We start from the raw sequence: 22,765 nt of genomic DNA, 5'->3' as shown, positions 1-22,765 counted from the left end.
CCTTCCCCACTGAGCACTTCCTCGGCTCAATCCACTCCATCCTTTGCCTTCTCAGTCCACATGGGGCTCAGGTGAGCACCAGGAGAAGCTTTACCAAAATGCAGCAGGTTCAAGAGACTGGTTCCAGTCCCACTGACCTGCCTTAATGGCTAGGTGGCATCTGAGCTGCCCACTTGTGACTTTGCCAGAACGCTTCTTCCATCTCCACATGCATGTATAGGTGGCGACTGGCACAAAGGAGACACTCAGGAAGTAGTTCTCAGGTGAAGGGACCGATGGACACGCATACAGTGGCAAACCCACCCAATATTCCAGTCCTCCTCCTCACCCAGACATCTGAATGCTCACCAGGACCCACGAACGCTCAGCAGGCTCCCAAAATGCTCATCAGGCCGCTCAAACATTCACTAGCCCCACACATGCTCACCCACACCACCCTGCCCCAGTGGTCCCGCAGCATAATGAGACTTCAGCCAACAAGTTCTTCCCTGACCCTGACCTGACCTGCAGACTGGTTAGCTGTACAGGAGAAGGTGGATTTGTCACAGCTCCTGTGAGCCGGGGTCCAGGGACTTCTGTGGGCTCAGTGGCTCTGACCCAGCGGGGTTCCCCCACTTCATGCTGGGAACACAGGACCCTGTGAGTGGGTCCTTCCCTCCTGCACCCTCCTACTGCCCCTCCAAGCCCCTGAGCCCCCAGAAGGAAGAAGCCAGGGCCAAAAGGGAGCGCAGACCACCCTCAACCCCTACCCCATCTGCAGCCCCTGAATTCAGAGCAGCAGGTGGTGGCTCGCTGAGTCCCGAGTCCAGCAGACTGCTGCTGCAGCCCCAGCCTCCTCTGTCGCCTCCTCTCTCGGTCTCTCCCCGTGGAAGCCTCAGGCACTGCCTTAAACACCCTGGGCCACGATTAGATGTAAAACACCTACTCCTGGGAGGGTGTGGGCGGGGCTTTGCCTCAGAGCTGACCTTCCGCAGCTCAGGCAGCAATGCCCCTCCAACTCCAAACAGGACCCCACTGTAGAGACAGCGCTGCCCAGCTAGGCGTCCGCAGATCCTCATGGCAGACAGTCTCACAGCAACCAGACCCTCAAGGGGACATGAGGACATTCTAAGTGTGACCTCAGGGTCCAGTGGTCGGAAGACGTGATGTGAGGACGTCCTGGGTGTGACCACTTGGATAAAGTATCAGGCGCCAGGCCCCAGGGGACCGGTGCTGGTGATGGGGGGCTTCCAGGAAACTCCCCTACCTAACTTCCCCACTCCATCCTGCACTCTTCCCTGCAAGGAACAATTCCCCACATTTGCCTCCCACATTGAAGACCCCAGTGGGGCAGGTTGGCGGACAGACAGGGCCAAGGAATGGACTGGGGTCTCCAGGTATCAAGAGGATGCCTAGCCTAGCACGCCTGCAGCACGCCTAGCCCACAGGCCTTGAACCCACGGGAGATGCAAGGTCCCCACTTCCTCCCCAGGCTTGATGTGCTTCCACCGCAGCCAGGCGGCCTCGGTAGAGAAGCTAAGCCAGAGGGAGGCTGGACCCAGAAGTCTTCACAGTGACCTGCCCTCTTATGTACAGTCAGTTCCCAGAGACTCCAGGAGGGAAAAGACCTGCCCATGCCATCCCCACCCCATAACTCTGTCCTGCCCCTGGGCTGCTGTTGCGCTGCTCCAGAATGAGAGCCATAGCTCCAGCATCTGTGGTCAGCACTGTAGAAATGTGTCTGACAGAAAGGAAGGGCTGGGGAGGGGAGGAGTGGGAGAGAAAAGGAAGGGAAAGGCCTGGAGGGAAGGGCAGGGACTTCACAGGTGCATTAAAGGTCAGTGGCCACTGAACACAATGGGAGCTCCTGGAAGGGATCTGGAACTAAAAGGACGTCAAAATGAAACCTGGGAACCACTGAATAAAGCCTATAGTTTGGTTAGTCTTGTACCAAGGTTAATTTCTGAGCTTTTGATAAATACACAGCTCTATGTTGGGTGAGGGGTATACAAGAACTCTATAGACTCTTGCAATGAATCTGTAAATCTATTATCTTAAAAATTGAAACTTAAAAATAAGTAAAAGGCAGTGGCCACAGCAGAAAGGGTGCCTGAGGGAGTCAGAAATCTCTTGCAGTCCTCCATGCCATGGTTCATGTCAGTCTCAGAGCTGGGCTGTCCAAGGCGGGAAGTGGAGCAGGGGCCCCAGAGAAGCCTGGCTTTGGAGGCAGAGCACTCTGGGTTGTCGTGCGGGGCTGCAGCTCAACGTCTTTGCATGCTCACCCAGCTACTCACCTACCCTACTTTGCTTCCTCTTTTGCCCAGGGCTGGACCAAGGATGCCCAAGGGGCCCTGGACAGGGAGGATGCTCCACAGAGCTCTCACCTCTGCATCTCTGGGGCCCACTTCCTTGCACACAGGGGATGCTCCATGAGTGCTTGACAACGAAAGCTGAGAAAGGGGGGGCAGCCTTTGCCCTTCTTATGTCATCCACCAAAACAGAATGTGGGGGAGCCCCACCTGAGCCCAACAACCACTGGCTGTGGGTACAGAAATCAAGGACCCCTGCAGGCTGGGTTGGCCGGGATACTTGTGCCTCACCCTCACCCCAACCCCCACCAGCAGCACCAGAGGAGCAGGGACAAGGCCAGAAGACTTCGACTGGGTCCATGATGGAAGCCAGCATGGAAGTGCCAGAGGACGTTGCAGTGCCAACAAGGAGCCGAAGGAAAACACTTTCTTCCTCTGGGTCTTGGTCCCTAAGGTCGGCTCAGGGAGGATGACCGCCCAATACACGTGTTGTGTGCTGGGACTTACTCTCAGGTACAGCCACTGCTGTCATACCCTAGAAGGGAGCTGCTGGGGTGGCAGCCCCACCAAAGGCTGAGAGGGTCAGGATGTCCATGGCCACCAAGAATGGACTTTCATATACACTTTGGTCTTCTGGTAATAAAGATATGTCACTGCAGGTTCATCAGTCATCACAAATGTACCATTCTGGGAGAGGATGTTGCTAATGGGGGAGGCTGTGCATGTGCGGGAACAGGAAGCAAATGGGGAAACTCTGGACCTTCCTCTCAATTTTGCTGTGAATCTAAAACTGCTCTGAAAAAAGTGTCTAATGTAAACAAAAGTACTAGGTTGGTACAAAAGTAACTGCAGTTTCAGACTGTGATTTTTAAACCATTCTTAAGCTCAAACACATCTGTATTAATCAAAATAGGAACCATTACAGTCAACACATTTTTGTCAATGAGAAATTATTTCTAGGGCATAAAAACCCATGCTTTGGGATTCAACAAACTCTTAGAAAGCATTTTCTGTCTCCTGCAGGTTTTGGAAGTGTTTTCCCTGCAAAAAGTTGTCAAGAGATCCTTGAAGAAGTGGAAGGCGGGAGGTCAGATGGATGAGGCAAAACTTCGTAGCCCAACTTGTTCAACTTCTGAAGCGTTGGTTATGTGACATGTGGCTAAGTGTTGTCGTGGAGAAGACCAATGCTGGCTGAGAGCGTTGAAGTTTTCAGTGCATCTCATCAATTTGCTGAGCACACTTCTCATAGGCAATGGTTTCACTGGGCTTCAGAAAGCTGTAGTGGATCAGACAAGCAGCAGACCCCCAAACAGTGACCATGACCATTTTTTGCTACAAGTTTGGCTATGGGAAGTGCTTTGGAACTTCCCAGTCCAAGCACTGAGCTGGTTGTCACGAGTTGTCATATCAAATCCACTTTTTGTCACACACCACAATTTGATAGAGAAATAGTTCATCGTTGTTGTGTAGAATAAGAAAACGCTTCAAAACAATGATTTTTTTTGATTTTCAGTCACCTCATGAGGCACCCATTTATCAAGCTTTTTTGCCTTTCCAGTTTGCTTCAAATGCCAAACAACTATAGAAAGGTCAATGGTGAATTCTTCAACAACCTCTCATGTAGTTGTAAGAGGATCAGCTTCGATGATGGTTTTCAACTGGTTGTTGTCAACTTCCAGTGGCTCACCACTACACTCCTCATCTGCAAGGCTCTCATCTCCTTTGCAAAACTTCTTGAGCCACCACCACACTTACGTTCATTGGCAGTTCCTGGGCCAAATGTGTTGCTGATGTTCTGAGTTCTCTCTGCTGATTTATGACCCATTTTGAACTCGAATTTTTTTAAAAAAAGTATATTCAAATTTGCTTTTTGCCTAACATTACTTCTATAGTCTAAAATAAATGTAAAATAAATGGCAAGTAATGTCATTAGCAAAAAAAATATAAAGTGAGAAATGCACATTAAAATGATGTATAACATAATCACATTTATTTTAAAATGTATTCCAATATCCAACAGCAAAGTTCAACAATGTCAAACCACAACTACTTTTGCACCAACCTAATACTTGTAACATGGGAGAAGGCACTGGCACACGACTCCAGTAGTCTTGCCTGGAAAATCCCATGGATGGAGGAGCCTGGTGGGCCACAGTCCATGGGGTCGAGAAGAGTCGGACACAACTGAGCGACTTCACTTTCACTTTTCACTTTCATGCACTGGAGAAGGAAATGGCAACCCACTCCAGTGTTCTTGCCTGGAGAATCCCAGGGACGGGGGAGCCTGGTGGGCTGCCGTCTATGGGGTCACACAGAGTCAGACACGACTGAAGTGACTTAGCAGTAGCAGCAGCAATACTTGTAAAATATATTAAAGGACCATGTTATTAATATAAAAGGAGTTCTAACAAATCAAGAAGAAGAAGAACCCAATACAAATTGAATATAGATATATGCAGGCAGATCACAAACAGATTCAAGTGGTCTGTAAGGAGATAACAGTAACAGCTACAACATTTACTTAGCCCTTATTTCGAGCTAGGAATTATGCTAGCACTTTACACGTGTGATGTCATTAAATCCTGAAATCCAACTAATAAGGCCATTTTCATATCCCCATTTAACAGAGGAAGAAACTGAAATCATGGGGCTCAGCAACTTGCCCAACATCACACAACTTCCGAGGACCAAATAGGGATTCTCATCTAGGCAGTCTGGCTAAACAGAATCTTACTCATAGTAAAGGAATTGCAAATCAAAATAAGCATTAAGATATCATTTTTCACGTATCAAATTAATTTGATAAGACTCAAACATTGGTATAAGTCAGAAAATAAGAATTTTCATGTATTATTGTGCAATCTGTTTGAAGACCAATTTGCCAATTATCTATAGATACTTTATATGTACCACCAGTTGAAAATTTTATTCTTATGTATGTACACAAAACTATACATATAATGATATTTATTTTTACATGTTTTCAATAGCAAAAAATATAGGAAATAACAAATTCCAGCAGAAAGGACTAGTTTAATTATTTTTTTACAAAGCAATTGCATTCTATGTAATACAACATATCTACAAAAAAGAAAGCAGAATCTATATATAGCAACATTATATCTGCAAGATACATTAATTTTTAAAAATAAATGCAGAATAGTGTCTAAATTGACCTAATTTATACAAAATATTTAGAAATCTGAGTTTATGATTACAGAGGAAGTTTTCTGGTGGGAACTGTGGGAACTGCCCAGTGGGGAGCAAGGCAAATTTCACTCTACACTTTACACTATTTAAAATTCTTATTATGAACACATACAGTGTTGAAAAACGAAAAGTCAAGGTCAGTACTGTTTGAGATTCTTACTGTAAATATGTATTCCTTTCATTTTAAAAAGGCAAAAAAAAAAAAACAAAAAACAAACAGGCCTAGAGTCACACAGACTGGAGTTTGAATGCCAGTTTCTTCATTTCCTGGTAATAAAGTAGGCCAAATTACTTGACCTCTCTGAATCTCAGTTGTCATTGGGAAGTGGGGCAAATTGTGAGAGGTAGATAAGGTAAAGTATGCAAAATACCATCACTGCGTCTGCCATCTCCTTGGTGTCACAGTGTGGTAGCCACTATTATCATTCCCTCCATTCACTGACAGGCTATAAAAAGATGATTTTTCCCCCAATTGGTTAATTGTGTGTACCAATAGTTTCTTGGGGCAGATTGTAGGTCTCGTGTTTATTATGAGAATGTGGTGCCTGGAAGTGCTGCGGCCGTCTTGTGACCATGAGGATAGCCCTCGCCAACACCCTGAAGATGGCAGAGCACAGTTACGGACAGAATCTGAATCCTTGATATCTTCACTGAACCACTGAGCCTTCTCTAGAACAATGACCTCCTAGATTCTTAAGTGAAATTAAGAATTAAGTGAGAAATTAAACATTCTCATCATTTAGGTAACTTTTGGTTCATAATTCAGTTATCGGCAATTAAAACAGTTCTCGAGGATCAGAGAAAACCACAGTTGAAAAAGATATACGCACTGCAGTGCTCACCGCAGCGCTATTTACAACAGCCAGACACGGAAGCAACCTAAATGTCGGTCAACAGAGAGATAAAGAAGACTTGGTGCCTACAGACAACAGAACAGTACTCAGTCATAAAAAGACTGCGTCATTTGCAGAGACATGGGTGGACCTAGAGACTGTCCTACAGACTGAGTTAGGTCAGAGGAAAACAAATGTCGTATATTATATATGGGGAATCTAGAAAAACGGTTCAGATGATCCTATTTGTAAAGCAGACATGACACAGAGAACGAATATATGGATACCAATGGGGCAAGGTGGGGGTAGAATGGGATGGACTGGGAGATTGGGAGTGACAGATGTATATACCACTGTATACAAAACAGGTACTGCAGAGAAGCTACTGTAGAGCACAGGGAGCTCTACCCCATACTCTGTGGTGACCTAAGTGGAGAAGTGAAAGTGCTATTCACCCAGTCATGTCCGACTCTTTGGGACCCCATGGACTGTTGCTCACCAGGCTCCTCTGTCCATAGAATTCCCCAGGCAAGAATACTGGACTGAGTAGTCATTCCCTTCTCCAGGGGATCTTCCTGACCCAGAGATGGACCCCAGGTCTCCCATACTGCAGGTACCTGTGAGCCACCAGGGAAGCCTGACCTGAGAGGGAAGGAAATCCAAAAGAGAGGGGATATGTGTATACAGGTGGCTGACTCACTCTGCTGTACAGCAGAGACTCACTGTATAGCAACCACAGTGAGTGAGTGAAGTCACTCAGCCGTGTCCACGGGCCCCCTCCATGGGACCCCCCGCAACCCATGGACCGCAGCCTACCAGGTTCCTCCATCTATGGGATTTTCCAGGAAAGAACACTGAAGTGGGGTGGCCATTTCCTTCTCCAGGAGATCTTCCCAACCTAGGGATTGAACCCAAGTCTCCCACATTGTAGGCAGACAGACGCAACCATACTCCAACTTAAAAATGATGTCCTCAAGGAGAGACAGCCATAGGGAGGCTTTCTGAGCTTGGAATGAGAGCGAAGGGCTTGTCCGGGGCACAGCCACTCCCTCTCCCTCCAACTTGTGCAAGTTCTACTCTTGCTTTGGTCGCAGACACATCCCTCAGCCACTTCAGTTGACAGGCTCTTTCCGGTCTTCCTGCCTGACAGGCTGCAAAGACCAGGCTCTGCCTCCAACCTCTCTCTTGGCTGCCATCACCCCTGGCACACCCAGCTGGCCCTGGGCACCAGACGGAGCGGTGAAAACCATACCAGGCAGGAAGCGACAGGGGAAAGACCCTAAGCATAAGCCCTCACTGCAGTGAACTTTAGGCTCCAGCTGCTGTCAGTCACCTCTAGCTCGGAGCCCCCTCCTCAAGCCCACTGTCCTCTATAGTCTCTCTGTCAGACAGGGTCAGTGCCCCAAGAGGGAGGCACACTCCTGGCTGTCCACACCTGCTCTCTCCATGGCCCAGAAAGAGGATTCTCATGGACTGCGACCACAGGGCACATTTAGAAACTCTGGGTAAATGTAAAGACAGAAGGGTTGCAAAATAAGGCTCCTATACCCAGCCCCCTGGACGGGTAAAACTCACATGTGGAGTCAAAGGTGTGAGTACACTAAAGCGGCCTTCTGTCTCAAGAGCCGAAATTGCCCCACCACCCCCGCTGCCGCTTCCCCTTCCCTGTCTCGCGCCTGCACCCTCCCCCGCAGCTCTCACCGCGCCCGGCCCTTCCTGGACTCCACCCCCTCCATCTTCTCCAGCTCTTTCCTCCTCTCTGGAATCTTCCCCTCAGGTGTCCTGGTTGGCGTGGAGAATCAGGAGTGGCAGAAGGGGGAAAGACGGAAGAGGGACCGAACTTGGCAGTGACCGCCCTTCCCCCACCCCGCCCGAGTCTCCAAACCAGGGCGGGAAGGGAAGAAGGTCGCGCGAGACCGCCCGGGTGCGGGGCGGGGTTGGTGGCTCCCAACCTGCGCCCCCAGGTGCCTCTGAAACTCGACTCTGCGGCCACCAGGGGGCGCCCGGGCTCCTCCGGCTGGCTGCGCGGCCTGGGTACCAGCCCTGCACCAAATTCCCTTGGCCAACCTGATCAGCTGCTTGGGGCCCGACGCCCAGCTCTGGGTCCCAGCCCCTCTGCGACCACAGTCTTGAAATCCAGGGAATTGTATCAGGGCAGAGGGAGTTGGGTTGAAATCTCAAGAAGTCTCTCTGAATTCCCCCAAGTCTGAAGAGAAAGAAAATCAAACCAGAGAGTCTTCCTTAAGAGACACAAATTGGGCTTACAAAAGCCACAAAGTTTGCAACGAAATGGCTCCCTTGTCAACTACCTTCCCAGACCCTGGACAGCTAAAACTGAGATGTAAACAGAAGCAGAAGGCTAAAGGCAAAAGGCCAAGTGGGCCTGAAAAGTGAAAGTGAAAGTTGCTCAGTCAGGTGTCTGACTCTTTGCAACCCCATGGACTATACAGTCCATGGAATTCTCCAGGCCAGAATCCTGGACTGGGTAGCCATTTCCTTCTCCAGGGGATCCTCAAAACCCAGGGATCGGATCCAGGTCTCCCTCATTGCAGGAGGATTCTTTACCAGCTGAGCCACAAGGGAAGCCACAGGGAAGTGGGCCTGGGGTGAGAGGCCCACTCCTCCCCAGCTAGACTCTAGCACCCCAAGTATAGTTCTTTGGTAAGCCATGGAAAATTCTAGCTCCAGCACAGTCTCCCTACTTGGGCCTAACTGAGGCTTTTTCGGTGTCTCAGAAGTCTTCTCAGAAGTCTCCTCCCCCTGACCCCAGCCCTGCCTCTGAGACACAAGTCCAGTTCCACACAGGAGGGAGGCAGAGACAAGACAGCACGGTGTGCCCCTACTGAGGCCCAGGCCATGCCCCAACCTAACTACAAGCCAAGCAAAAAGAAAACATAAAAGACAAAAGGCCTACCTGAAGCCGCACGCACCCAACTTGTCCCTTGGGTGACCTAGCCAGCCAGGGCCCCAGCAGTCAGTTCAGTACAGTTGCTCAGTCATGTCCTACTCTTTGCAACCCCATGGACTGCAGCACACCAGGCTTCCCTGTCCACCAACTCCTGGAGTTCACTCAGACTCACATCCATCGAGTCAGTGATGCCATCCAACCTTTTTATTCTCTGTCGTCCCCTTCTCCTCCTGCCTTCAATCTTTCTCAGCATCAGGGTCTTTTCCAATGACTTAGTTCTTCACATCAGGTGGCCGAAGTACTGGAGTTTCAGCTTCAGTATCAGTCCTTCTAATGAATATTCAGGACTGATCTCCTTTAGGATGGACTGATTGGATCTCCTTGCAGTCCAAGGGACTCTCAAGAGTCTTCTCCAACACCACAGTTCAAAAGCATCAATTCTTCAGCACTCAGCTTTCTTTACAGTCCAACTCTTACATCCATACATGACTACTAGAAAAACCATAGCTTTGACCAGACGGACTTTTGTTGGCAAAGTAACGTCTCTGCTTTTTAATATGCTGTCTATGTTGGTCATAGCTTTTCTTCCAAGGAGCAAGCATCTTTTAATTTCATGGCTGCAGTCACCATCTGCAGTGATTTTGGAGCCCCCCAAAATAAAGTCTCTCACTGTTTCCACTGTTTCCCCATCTATTTCCCATGAAGTGATGGTACCAGATGCCACGATCTTAGTTTCCTGAATGCTGAGCTTTAAGCCAACTTTTTCAGGGCCCCATAAAGGCCACCAAAACTGATGGCTGATAGGGTGCCCTTCTAGCCAGACCAAAGCCTCTTCGCTCAGCCGGCAGGACCACTGCAAACTGCTCTCTCTCTTTGGACAAAAGCAATGGAAACAACCTAGCAAAGCGGCCCTGGGCGCCCCAGCGGGGCCTCCTCCTCCAGGGAGAGGCTCAGAAGCTATTTTTTCAAGCTCAAGCCGTTCAGGTTTTGTCCAAAGAGAAAAAAGACAGGTGGAAAGAAGAGCCTAGACTAGTGAAAATCAGGAATGGTGTGACCCTGGCCACAAGAAGAGAGAAACTGCTGTTTGGAGCAGAAGGAATAAGGCAAGACAAAGCCTTGGCAGAAAGGGAAGGAAGCAGAGGGCAAGTTGGTGGAACGGATGGTGGGGAGACAGAAGGCGTCTGGGGGCAGAGAGGACATGATACAGAAAAGGAGAAAGGGAGAACTGAAATTAAAGAGAGATAAGGGATACTTTGGGCTTTCCTGGTGTCTCCGTGGCAAAGAACCCACCTGCCAATGCAGGAGACACAGGAGATATATGCTCAGTCCCTGGGTCGAGAAGATCCCCTGGAGAAGGAAATGGCAACCCTCTCCAGTACTCTTGCCTGGAAAACCCCATGGACAGAAGAGCCTGGCAGACTATGGTCCACGGGGTGGCAAGAGTCAGATGTGACTGAACAACAACAGGGCGGGGGGTGGGGGGAGAGGGGGGACTCCCCTGGCAGCCCAGTAGTCAAGACTGTGCTCCCAGTGCAGACAGCACAGGTTTGTTCCCGGTCAGGAAACAAACATCATGTATGCCACCTGGGGCAATCAAAAAGATAAAAATGAAAAATAAGTAAGGAGAAATATGGGATGGGGGAGAGAGAGTACCAAGGCAGTGGTTGCAGGACCTGCAGAGCCTCCCCACTGCTCCTGGAATGGATGCTGATGGAGGCATTGTGCTTCCTAAGCCATGTTTATAGGATGCTGAGGAAGCATGTTGTGTCTTAAGAAAGATGTTGGAAAATGAAAAGCTTCTGAGGAGACTATTGCAGACTAGCAGAGAGAGATGGGATGGTTCTCCTTAACATGGCTCTGGGAGCCAGCATTTCAGAGGACCAGGGCCAGAATATATGCCTCCCAAGTAGGGCTCAGGGCTTCCCTGGTGGTTCAGACACTAAAGAATCTGCCTGCAATGCAGGAGACATGAGTTTGATCCGTGGGTTGGGAAGATCCCCTGGAAAAGGAAATGGCTACGTACTCCAGTATTCCTGCCTGGAGAACTGCATTGGTCACAAAGAGTCAGACGTGACTAAGCAGCTAACACTTTCACTTTCAAGCATGTTTCAAAGCAGAGGGTGAAGGACATGGAAAGAGGCTCTTTAATGAAGGAGAGTTAAGGAAATAGAACGCGGGCCTTAATCAGAGTCAAACCAGCAGGGCAGAAGCTCGCCCCCTGCTGGTGGCTTCGGGAGCTGCACTCAGCAGCAGTCGTGTGCTGAGCGCTAAGCCAGTACCAGGCACCACATGTGGGTTCTTCATTTACTCCACGCAGCGAACTAAAGGAGGCGGCACCGTTAGTATCTCCATTTTATGGATGAAGAAGTTGAGGACCAGTGAGGTTTTAGTAACTTGCCCAAGGTCTCATAGCTATAGGTGAGATCCAGGATTCAAACTCGAGTTTTACACCACTGAACTATAGTATCCCCTCAATATCCTGTATCAGGACCTGTATTGGGAAGACCTCATTGGCCCCCAGTGAAATAAAAATCTAATACTTCTGGGGCACAGAGACCCAATTTAGCGAACTCGGGAGGTAATGTCACAGTGAGAAAGGGCCATTCTCTGCTTTTCTCCCTCCCCCGACACTGTGATCTCAGGCCACCAGTAGCCTACACTCTGGCAGGGACAGCTTCTTCCCCAGGTGAACGGGTGATCCCTGTGAGGGTGATGGCAGACTTGGATTTGGACAGGAGGTGCACGTCCTGTGTCCTGGCCAGGCCCACAGGGGACAAGCATCAGGGAGCCAGGCTTCTGCTATCGGGGGCCCAGGTTGCCAGGATGGAGAGCCAGTGGACAGAAGGGAGAGTCCCTGGAGATGAGGGAAGGAGATTCCTGCCTGGGTGAGGAGCTCTAAGACTCTGGAGGATGTTCTATAGGCCAGAATCTACCAGAACGAAATCCTTCCCTGGCAAAGTTGTGACCTCTGTTACTTTATTTCAAATTCTAAACAAAACGAATATACACACAATGAAATCCACCGCCTCCTAGAGCCAGGCCTGATGGGGTCCCAGAAAGTCTGGACAGAAATCTGGAGTCTGAGAGGAGGAGACCTATAAAGGAAGCCAGTGGCCAAGTCCTGGGACCCTCAACCACTGCCAGCCAGGCCTGGCTCAGGAAGTAGAGTGGTGAGTTGGGTCTCCAGGTTGAATTTGGAAATGAAGCTTCAGCTCCTCCAAGTAGACCTATCCGCAGAGGCTGTGCAGCCTGAGTTAGTGAGGCCAAGGACACTCTTTTTCCACTGTTTGGGGGTGGCAAGCTTACCTGGGGGGGGGTGTTCTGTGGGCCCCAGCTATGCATAGCACCAAGGTCAGACACAGGCCAGGATGGATCCCAGCACCACCCTGCCAACCTTCACCTCGGTCGTGATGAGGCAGGTGGGAGGCTGGGCTGGCCCTGCCCATTCAGGGTGCATCCCGGCCTGCCGTGTTGGCATATGCAGCATGTGGAGGTGGTGTATGGAGAATAAACTCTTGATGACACGTGTGGGACAGAGGAGAAAGTCTCTTCATGAAGGGCGTCACTGGTGCCCACTGAGCCCTGGGGCATATGGCCCTTCACCTGCCCCTCCTGGGCCTTCCATCTTGTCCCACGTGGTAGCTTCATCTCCTTTTATTCAAACTGGAAACCGCAGCTTTCTGCAACTCCTCCTTCTCCCCAAATCTACCACACACTGTGTGTGAGTATGTGTGCTCAGCCCCAGCTACCCACTCCATTTCCCCCTAACAGGCCCTTCTTGGCTCCCGTACCCAAGTACCCCTCCCCCCCACCCAGGCTCCCACCTCCCGCTTCTTCCACATGAATCTCCCCTCATGGCAGCCAAAGGGATATTACTGTAATGAAATCTGGCCCCACTCCTGCATCTGCAGCTCCTATAACGTCCCCTTCCGTATTCACACCAGGAGCTTCACAGTTGGGACCCCCTTACCAGCCTCCCGACCTGACAAACACCCCAGCACAGGCTGTCCTTCAGTGATTCACCGCAACCTGGGCAGGACAGGAACCTCCAAGGCCTCTGACCAGGCTGTTCTGCCTAGTATGCCGCGTCCACTCACCCACCCGTCCAGCCCTATTGTGTCCTCAAGACCCTGCTCAGCTCTGGCCCTGTGTGACGGCGACTTCCTATGCCAGAGCATCACCCCTCCCCTCACGTCCCCACAACTGGGGTTCTCGGTGCTCCCGTGCGGGGCCAGAGACGAGGACAGCCTGGTGCCCACATGTCACTCCCGAGAGTGGACTCGCCTGCCCCGGTCCAACATGGGCCATGGACAGGCCCCGGACCCCAGGCTACATGGTGTCAAGACCCTCATGACTGCAGGACAAGCTGCTTGATCACATTTTAAAAGGGAGATGAAGTCCAGTCCCCTCCTGCACACCACCCCACCCCTCTGCCCCAGACCCACCCTCAGAAGCAGCTCTGATCTGCTGTCATTTCCAAGCAGGACTGGCAGTTTACCCAGCCTGTCGGGAGTGGGAAAGTCACATCTTGGAATACGAAAGCCCATGCGGGGTCTTGGGATGCAGTCCGACCTGAAACATGCCTTTCTCACCTGGTTTCTCTGGCCCGTTGTCACTACCACTTAAAAGCTAACCCACTGTTGTGAGTCATTTCCACCTCGAGAGTACTGGTCCCCTGGGAATGGGGATATGCTGGCTGTCAGATCCTGGGCTCCTGGGCACAGAAGGGGGCCCAGGAACAGGACCGTGTCATGGGCAGAGCTGCATGTGGGTCCTGACTCCGCCTTCCCAGGCCAAGTGACTCCCAGCAGGGCACTAACCTTGGCCAGACCCCAACACAATGATCTACCAGGTGGTTGGCTCCGAGAAGTACCCCGCAGCCCTCTATAATGCTCAAAGCCCTCCCGTCCCACACACGGTGAGCTCAACAAGGGCACAGGCAGCTTCTTCCCCAAGGAATCCACAAAACCTGGAAATGAATATGGACTCAATAAGTTCTTATTCACAGTTGCCCTGCTCTGCCAACTACATGCTGCAGGAAAGCACTGCAGGCTTCAGCCAGCCCCCGCTCTGCTCTCAGCCCACCACCGTGAGCTGTCCGGCCTGGGCATGGCAGCTGCAGTCTTGCCAAATGTCTGTGGTTATGTCTGTAAAACACGGTGAAGACTCAGGAAAGTGAGTTGACAAGCGTGGCACACAGGAAGCCTCGACAATGTCAGTGCCCTTCCCTAAAGGCTTAGACAGCCCTCGCCACGTGAGACCCCACCTTTTACGTCAGGAGGTTGTTGTATCTCAGCACTGCTGTGAAAATAAAGCCACAAAGAGGCCCCTTACGCACAGTGTTGAAACTGTCCCATAGTTCAGAGCCCACACGTGGCTCTTGGGAATCAAGCCCTTATAAACTAGCCCAACTGCCGGGGGCAGGGAATCCCCAGGCTGCAGTCCTGTGATCTGCGGGCAGCAGAAGACAGAGCCATGTCGGTGGGTGCCTGTGGATCCAAAGAGCGTGGGGACTCCACTGTCCCTGGGGCTGAGTCCATGCACCCCGGGCAGCTCCAGGGGCTGCAGCTCCTCACTCAGGGGCTGCACTGGAGCAGCCACAGCAGCTGGGGTGCCGCAGGGACTGCATGACAGCTCGAAGCGGCCCCCTCCTGCCCTCAGCAGACAGGCTGTCCTCGCTGGCAGGGGCCCGCTGCAGCTGCTCAAACTGCATCTCTAGGTGCTTCTGGATGGCCACACCGAGCACCTCCGGGTCCACTGCAGCTCCGTACACCTCCCACGTCATGCCCTCGGCGTCCCATCGCACGTCCCGCACAGGAGATGGCGCCTCTGCCAGGCTGGGCTCCAGAGTTACCTCCGGGAACATGCGCAGGGCCACGGGGGCTTCCAGAGGCGGACTGGTGGCCACTGCCTTGCAGACTGCCTTGGGGGCAGCTTGCACACCAGCATCCTGCGCTGACAGAGGGGAAGCCAAGACTGGGGCCAGGTCACTTGCTGAGGTCATGGTCCACATGTCCTTGGTCCTGGCACTAGGCTCCATGGCTAACCCTGTGGGACCCCAAGGGTGGGCACAGCAGTGGGAATGCCCAGGAAGCCCCCCAGAAAACCTACATTGGAGTTTCACCCCATGGTGAGCCTGCAGCCTAGATTCACTCACTGAGGCCACTAGTTTGGGAAAGGCCAGAATCCCTGGGGCAGGCAAGCCATGGCAGCAGCTGCTGGCCCCCACCTCCCTCATGCCACAGAGCAGGGCTGCTGGAGACAAAGCATGGCAGGAGGTGGTGGCCGACTGGCCGGTGGCTTTGGGGCTGCTGCTGTGGGTCACTGTGCCTCCCAAGGCAGCTGGTGGCACCCACACCTGACTCTCCAGTGTCCAGGCTGAGTTTGAAGTCTTGTCCTCCGGAGCCAGGTCCCTTTCCAAGCCTTCAGGGGTCTGGCCACTCTGGCCAGAGGTGCTGCTGGGCTGCAACTGAGCCCCATGGACAGGCAAGCTGCCCAGGGCTGAGCAGCTGAGGCTGGCCTTTTGAGCACCACTGTGGCCCCGGGTCTGGGTGCTGCGAGCCAGGTCCGAGTGGCTCCTCTGCACAGTGGCGGCGCTGGGGTCCCACGGGTTACACAGGTCACTACCGCCCACGGTGGACACGTTGCCCACAGTGCTGCTACGCCAGTGGCCCACGGCACTGGGCTGCGGCTGGGGGCTGGAGGCCTGTGCCTGCTCCACGCGCTCAGCCTGCTGCCCCTCCGCCTCCGGGACCTGGGCACCGGTGCCGGCCTCGCCCAGCTGGGCCTGACATACAGTGCTGCTGGCCCTCTTGCGATACTCTGGCCTCTGCCCCCGGCCTTCGCCCAGCAGGCTGGAGGAACTTCGGGACAGGGGCTGAGGGTGGGCACTGAGGGGTTCCGGGGCATCCGGCTCAGGACGGCTGGATCTCATGGCTGCCTGCAGGAGAGAGAGAGGGAGGGGGTGGCACTGAGTTGGGTAGCGGCATCTCTGCTGGATTCTGCTGGGGGCTCACACAGTGCAAGGCACACTGAGGGGAAGGCTTCAGTCTCAGCCTGCCTGACCAGTCAGAGCCACAAGCAAAATGATGACAGGGGACCAGACACTTCAAATCAAGGTCACCACACATACACAGGATGACACTTCAAATATCCAAACACCAAAAGTGAGTGATCAGAACCAGCCCTAGGGTAAGATCCTAGAGATCATCTAGAAGCCTAGTTGCTGACTCTACTGCTGGTTTATGCGGGACGGGGAAGCCAGGGGAGAGGCCAAGCCTGCTGGGGCCCTGGGGCTTGGGGCTTTGAGACAATAGCTCTTAGTCAATCAGCACAGAACTGTTACAGTATTTTAATAACCAGTAACGTTGGACTGATGGATACTACCCTGGTTCCTCCCAGAATCATCACTATCTCACTTGGACTGGAGCCTCTTTGGTACACAGTGGCGGGCAGAGGTCTTGGGGATGAGAAAGACATGAATACAGGGCTCCCTGAGAACACCCTGGGTTCTCTCACGCTCCCTCCCCATCCTCTCTGGCCTGGCCTGGCTGGGTTGTCTCGTCTCTGGGGCTCAGTCTTGGCCGCTGTGAAGGGGAAGGGCTTTCCTGGCTCCCACCGCATGCCCCAAGGGCAAGAGAAGCTCCCATATCAGCCCTTTAGGACTCACTCAGCATGTGTTCATTCCTCCCGCTGCCATCTCACGAGCACCTTCTGTGTGCCATGCTCTTGAGGTCAGGCAACATGGAACTAATGCAGATCTGCTGTGCCCACCAAATGGGGTCCAATCAGGTCACCCCCACTATCTGAAAGAAGAGCATTCCTATGAAACCTTTTCATAAACCAAAACAGTGTAAAGAGGCAATTACCTTGTCTTGTAAAACTCTTCGAACTTCTTTCCATTACTGAAAACAGTCACTAATTAATGTAGGTCTCGCATGAAAGTGAAGTGGAATAAAGCAAACTTTTGAAAAGTAGGGAATACCTGTAACCACCAATCAGACACACATCCTCTCTTGCCCCCGCTCCCTTCCCGCCATTCTTGTCCCTTTCTCTAGCCATACAGACTCCTCCAGACCTGCAGGTTGGACCCAGAGAGAGAGGAAAGAGATGGTGCCTGGGAGGAAGGAACAAGGACCAGGGTGAGCAGAAAGCAAGAGGCATGTGCTCAGATCACAAGAGGAGGGCAGCAGGCTGGGGGCTGGGCAGGGCCCAGAGAGAGGGAGTGGGGTCAGGGCGTGAGCCAGTCTGGCCCAGGGCGGAGTCGTGAATAAGAAACATCACTCTGAGACTCCCAGCCAGGCAGGACATGCTGGAGAAGCAGGGTGGAGATGGTAGGCAACAGTGGCAACTTGGCGATCCCAGTCATGTCCTCCCAGCCCGGGCTGATAAGAACTGCCACGAAACCAGCCACCCTGGCCAGGTGAGCGAGGCCACTGCAAGGGAGTGTGGGAAGGGCTCTCGGGAACTCGGTTTCTGTACATTAAAACTTCCTGTTGCCCCAGAGCTCAGGAGATGACTGGTGGCTGTTCAAGCCAATGGTGAGGGTGTTTCTAGAGCAACTGTCCCCTTAGAGTTCCAGGCTTGCTATGAAGCCCAGTTCAGCATAACTTTCAGCGGTGATGAAAAGATGCTGCTCTGTGCTGTCCGGTAAGGTTGTTACTGGTCACATGTGGCCACTGAGCACTTGACAGATAGCTAGTGCGACTGAACAACTGCCTTTCTGATTTTGTTTAAGTAACTGAAATTTAGGGCTTCCCAGGTGGCTCCACAGTAAAGAATCCGCCTGCCAATGCAGGGGATGTGAGTTCCATCCGTGAGTCAGAAAGATGCCCTGGAGAAGGAAATGACAACCCATTTCAGTATTCTTGCCTGGGAAATCCCAGCCTTGCAGGCTACAGTCCATGGGGTTGCAAAAGAGTCAGACACGACTTAAGGAGTAAACAATAAAATTGAAACTTAAAGGGCCACATATTGTTACTGAGGACCACACTGGACTGTGCAGCTCTACACATCGTACCAGCCTGGGCAGGAGTCTCCTGTCCTAGCTGCTCCTTGGGGCTGAAGCCAGACTGGTCCCTGGAAGAGTCAGGAAAATGATGAATAGACAAGAAAAGACTACAGCCCAGGCCCTACTCGCAGGCTCTAAGGTGGACATATAAACAGAGAAGGGCAACAAAGCCAGTACCAATCACAGTGATGATAGTAAGAACGGCAGTGCCAAGTGCCCAGTCACCCACCCTGTGTCAGGCATGTGCCATCTCCTTTCCAGCACTGTCTCATGCAATAGAAGAGCAATCTCAGGAGATAAGTCATCTTCTCCATTCTACAGAAGAGGAAACCGAAGCTTAGAGAGGTTTAGTGACTTGCTCAAGGGTACACAGCTGGTAAGTGGTTAAGCCAGGAATCAAACTCAGGAGCGTCTGAGGTTCTCTGCGCTCCCTCTCGAGAACAGTCCAGACCTCCGTCCTGGACGCTATCACTCCTCCACTGGCATCCCTTTTTATTTATTGTTGCCATGACTCAACTGGAGTCCCAGAACCCAGCACATGGGTACCCAGTGGTACCCGTGACATGCCAGTGGAACAAGTGAACAAGTAAGAACAAAGCCTGGATGCCTGTTCACCCTACCTGCTTCTTAGCAGCTCTGTAGGCAGCCGAGACTCAGAAAGACAGAAGGAGACCTGCTGGCTAGGAAGGCTGTGGTCATAGATGGGCCCTGGCAGGCAGACAACCACTGAGCTCCAAGCCCAAGAACACGAAGGAAGTCCTATCTGGACAGCCCACACAGCCTCTGACTGAACTCCACCTACCCTGCACCCTTCTCTTGAGGACGGCCATAAGAAGCCAGACCTTGGTTTCCTTGACGAAACAGGGACAAGGCTGGGGGCACACACAGTCTCCACCGGGAGCTGGCGAGAAGCTGTCAGCAATGAGATACTGCTGGATCCGCCTCACCAGATGGCTGCCTGATGCTCAGGGTTGGCCGTCACTCAGAGTGCAAGCAGTGACCACAAAGACCCCAGGGCAGTGGGAGGTTATATTTCTGTTAGTTTCCTTCCTTAGCCCACCTCCACAAATGGCAGGTGACAATCTGAGATCTGGAACAGCTCAGATATATCAAAGAACCCACAGCTGAACCCCAGCCGGCCTTCCCAGGCTGATGGAGGGAAGAGCTTCAAGGGAAGTTGTTTCGAGTTATGCCAGGGAAAGAAGGTTTTTCACACCCCGCCTACCAAGAAGAGAGGCCTCCCAGGAAGCAATAGAGCTGATCAGATGAACTTTGGAGCCAGGGACGAACAGGCGAGGCAAAGGGGTATACTTCCAATCCAGGCTCTTGCCCTTCCTATGTATGCACACTCAGATGGACCCCTAACTCCTTTGAGCCTCAGTTTCCCCAATCTGCATATCAGAAATAAATCCCCACCCCGCAGGGCTGTTGTGAAGACATAATGTGATGGCATATGGACTGCCTGGAACAGCGATTGTTAATAATCTTACCTTTCTTCCTCCCATCAGAAGTGACTTGTGCTCAAGGTATCACAGGACTAGTACTTGGAAGTGGGCGTAGGGGAAGAAAGATGGCTTTTAGGAAGCCATTTAGATTATAGGGTAGCTTGGTTTGCTTCTTAATCTTTCCCTTCCTCATCCCATCCTAGGATGGTGGTAGTCATCACCAATGTTCCCAATGTCTCCATCATGACACTGTTTCCAAGTCTGTTTTAAACCTCAGCTTGGGAGAATATGTATACACACACTCATACACGCGTGCATACGCGCACACACACACTCCTCTGTATACACACACTCATACACGCGTGCATGCGCACACACACCCCTCTGTATACATACACTCATACACGCATGCATACGCGCACACACACCCCTCTGTATACACACACTCATACACGCGTGCATACGCGCACACACACACTCCTCAAATGTTGAGATAGGAACTTACCTCTTAGGAACCAGGTAGGGACATACACCACCCAAATCCCTCTTTGTATAGAGAGGGGCGTGGCAACCTCCAGGAGGTGGTCTGATCCATCCCAGCCAAGGAGGGCTTTCCTGGCCAAAGCTGGGGAAAGCAGCAGGGAGCATTCCTGAGCTACAGAGAAGTGTTTGGAGGCACAAAACCTGCCCTTCACCAGCGAGGATGGTGCTGCCGAGCCCCCGAGGAGCAGTTCCTCGGGCTCAGGCGACGACAGCGGCGCGGCATCCGACTCCGAGACCCCTGGCGCTCCCAGCGGCAAGGAGGACCGGGACGCTGAGCCGGAGGCAGAGCAGGAACCTCAGCCGGGTGCGCAGGGGAGGTGCGAACTGAGCCCGCGTTTGAGGGAGGCGTGTGCAGCCCTGCAGCGACAGCTGAGCCGGCCCCGCGGGGTCCCCCGCGACAGTGGCGCGGCGCGCCTGGTGGCCCAGGAGTGGTTTCGGGTGTCGAGCCAGCGGCGCTCTCAAGCGGAGACCGTGGCCGGGGTCCTGGGCGCGGTGGCGCGCCTGGGGCGAGAGCTGCTGGAGCACGTGGTGAACCTGGCGGATGGCAACGGAAACACAGCCCTGCACTACAGCGTGTCCCATGGGAACCTGGCCATCGCGAGCTTGCTGCTGGATACGGGGGTCTGCAAGATTGACCACCAGAATCGAGCTGGCTACTCTGCCCTCATGTTGGCGGCACTTACTTCTGTGGGGCGAGAGGAGGACATGGCTGTGGTCCAGAGACTCTTTCAAATGGGCAACGTTAACGCCAAGGCCAGCCAGACAGGACAGACAGCCCTCATGCTGGCCATCAGCCACGGCCGCCAGGACATGGTAGCTGCCCTGCTGGAATGCGGGGCAGACGTGAACGTGCAAGATGCAGACGGGGCCACGGCACTGATGTGCGCCAGCGAGTATGGGCGCCTAGACACTGTGCGGTTGCTGCTGGCCCAGCCAGGCTGTGACCCTGCCCTCCTGGACAACGAGGGCACCAGTGCCCTGGCCATTGCCTTGGAGGCTGAGCAGGACGAGGTGGCCGCTCTGCTGCATGCCCACCTGAGCTCAGGCCAGCCTGGCTCCCAGCTGTCCCCTGATTCATCCACGGCCACGCCTGGTGAAGGAGGCTGCAGTGACAGTGGAGAGGACCCCCTGCCCCAGTGACTGGCCTAACACATCTGGGTCGGGGAGGCGGAGTCAGGTCTTGATCTCTGGGCAGAGGTCTGTGGTCAGAGGCTCAGCTTGAACCACACAGGGTGAGGAGGCAGCTGAGGGAGTGACACAGCCCCTAGTCTACCCATTCCTCCAGGCTTCTTACCTAATAAAACCTTCCTAACTCATAAAAAAAAAAAAAAAAAAAAAGGATGAAGGAGTCTTAAGAACAAAGTGCCCACGTCACAAGCTGTGCCAGGAAAGGGTTCTGGGGAACAGTGGGGCAGAGGTCCCAGACCCAGCTTTGCTCACCACAGACAGGCCTAGATCCCACCAGGCAAGAGATTCCTCCGCTGAGGAGGATTTGCCCATACTTCCCAGGAGGAACCCGAGATGAAAAAGGTCAGCCTCCAGGCCCAGCTGCCCCAAACCTGAAGCAGCCCAAGTGGCTGGTGTGTCCCTACCTGCGTGGCCACGGGGTCCCATGAACCAGTATAGGCCCACACCACACCCGTGGACCCACCGGTGCCGACACACAGGCCCGTTTGCTGTGCGAGCCTGCAGGAAACAGCATCCACACAGCTGCACTCTGCGCACCAGACCGACAGGCCGCTTCTAGCTGCGGAGCCAAAGGCCTGAACACACCGCCCACACACTCTCCCCGAGGGCAAGGGGCCCTGTCCTGCCCTCCCACACAAAGCCCACCTGGACTCAGGGAGAAGGTCCTCAACATGACCCCCCAAGCAGGGCTCTAGACCTTCCCAGCAGCAAAGACTGTGACTGGAGGAAGAGGGGGGCTGTGGGGTAAGCGGGCAGGGATGGAGGGCAGGAGGAGTGCGAGTGAAGGGAGGGCAAGGGCTGGGGGCAGGGGGAGGAGAGTGGGATGAGGGGTGGGGATGGAAAGGGAAGAGGAAGGAAGGGGGAAGAAGCGGTAGGAACGGTGGGGGTTGGCAGAAAGAGACGACGTCCTGGGCACCGAATATTGAGAAATGGGAGGATGGGCAGAGGAGACGTGGAAAAGGGGATAGTTCAGGCAGTGAGCCCAGAGATGGGAGGAGGGATGCAGCCCGGGGGTGCGCTGAGCACTGGGGGCCGGGATGCGTAGGGTCGGGGCTCAGAGAAAGGTGAGGAGTGGGGTTCCCGGGCGCAAGAAGGGGAGGTGCCGCCCATCCCACCCTCCTTCGCCCCAACACGGGCGAGCACGAAGCTGGCCTCTCACCCTCTTGCCCGCCCGGGGCCGCGGAGGCCGGCGGAAGCGCTGCTCCTGTGGCCGCCACAGGTGCCCGGCGCAGCCGCCCAAGATGGAGCCGAGCCGGACCTGGACCTGGCCTGGGCCGAAGACGCCGCCAGCCGCCGTCCGCCCGGCCAGCGGAGCCAGAGCAAGAGGCGCAGCTGGGCGA

The 22,765-nt window shown here is 53.3% G+C and overlaps 2 protein-coding genes across 5 annotated transcripts; one reads left to right on the top strand and one right to left on the bottom strand.

The window, feature by feature from the left end:
- Positions 1-14,219: 14,219 nt before the first annotated feature.
- On the bottom strand, positions 14,220-22,765 carry GPRIN2 (G protein regulated inducer of neurite outgrowth 2). 4 transcript variants are annotated; one of them, XM_019953979.2, is made up of 4 exons: positions 22,585-22,718; positions 20,200-20,319; positions 16,909-17,044; positions 14,220-16,179 (listed from the first exon to the last, which is right to left on the bottom strand). In XM_019953979.2, exon 4 carries the CDS (start codon positions 16,171-16,173, stop codon positions 14,812-14,814), a length of 1,362 nt encoding a protein of 453 aa, XP_019809538.2. In that variant the 5' UTR covers positions 16,174-16,179; positions 16,909-17,044; positions 20,200-20,319; positions 22,585-22,718; the 3' UTR covers positions 14,220-14,811. The 4 variants fall into 4 exon arrangements, with proteins under 4 accessions (XP_019809538.2, XP_070638443.1, XP_070638442.1 ...); XM_070782342.1 differs by lacking the exon at positions 16,909-17,044; XM_070782341.1 differs by lacking the exon at positions 20,200-20,319 and having other exon boundaries at positions 22,585-22,700.
- Positions 17,570-21,557, top strand: LOC139180383 (KN motif and ankyrin repeat domain-containing protein 3-like). Its single transcript, XM_070782045.1, has 3 exons — positions 17,570-17,661; positions 17,796-17,888; positions 20,393-21,557. The coding sequence occupies exons 1-3, from the start codon at positions 17,570-17,572 to the stop codon at positions 21,375-21,377; spliced, it is 1,170 nt and encodes a 389-aa protein (XP_070638146.1). The 3' UTR covers positions 21,378-21,557.

The sequence above is a fragment of the Bos indicus genome, chromosome 28 (assembly GCF_029378745.1).
Source record: "Bos indicus isolate NIAB-ARS_2022 breed Sahiwal x Tharparkar chromosome 28, NIAB-ARS_B.indTharparkar_mat_pri_1.0, whole genome shotgun sequence".
NCBI classification, from domain to species: Eukaryota; Metazoa; Chordata; class Mammalia; order Artiodactyla; family Bovidae; genus Bos; species Bos indicus.
The sequence above is the reverse complement of the archived record's forward strand: the minus strand, read 5'-3'. Positions and strand labels throughout refer to the sequence as shown.

What these genes read in the sequence shown, in the direction of transcription:
- GPRIN2 (XM_070782343.1), bottom strand. Translation starts at nt 16,173, where the DNA reads ATGAGATCCAGCCGTCCTGAGCCGGATGCCCCGGAACCCCTCAGTGCC.
- LOC139180383 (XM_070782045.1), top strand. Translation starts at nt 17,570, where the DNA reads ATGGTAGGCAACAGTGGCAACTTGGCGATCCCAGTCATGTCCTCCCAG. An exon ending in AAACCAGCCACCCTGGCCAG is followed by an intron (nt 17,662 to 17,795) that starts GTGAGCGAGGCC and finishes GGGTGTTTCTAG; the next exon opens with AGCAACTGTCCCCTTAGAGT. An exon ending in ATGCTGCTCTGTGCTGTCCG is followed by an intron (nt 17,889 to 20,392) that starts GTAAGGTTGTTA and finishes GCCCTTCACCAG; the next exon opens with CGAGGATGGTGCTGCCGAGC.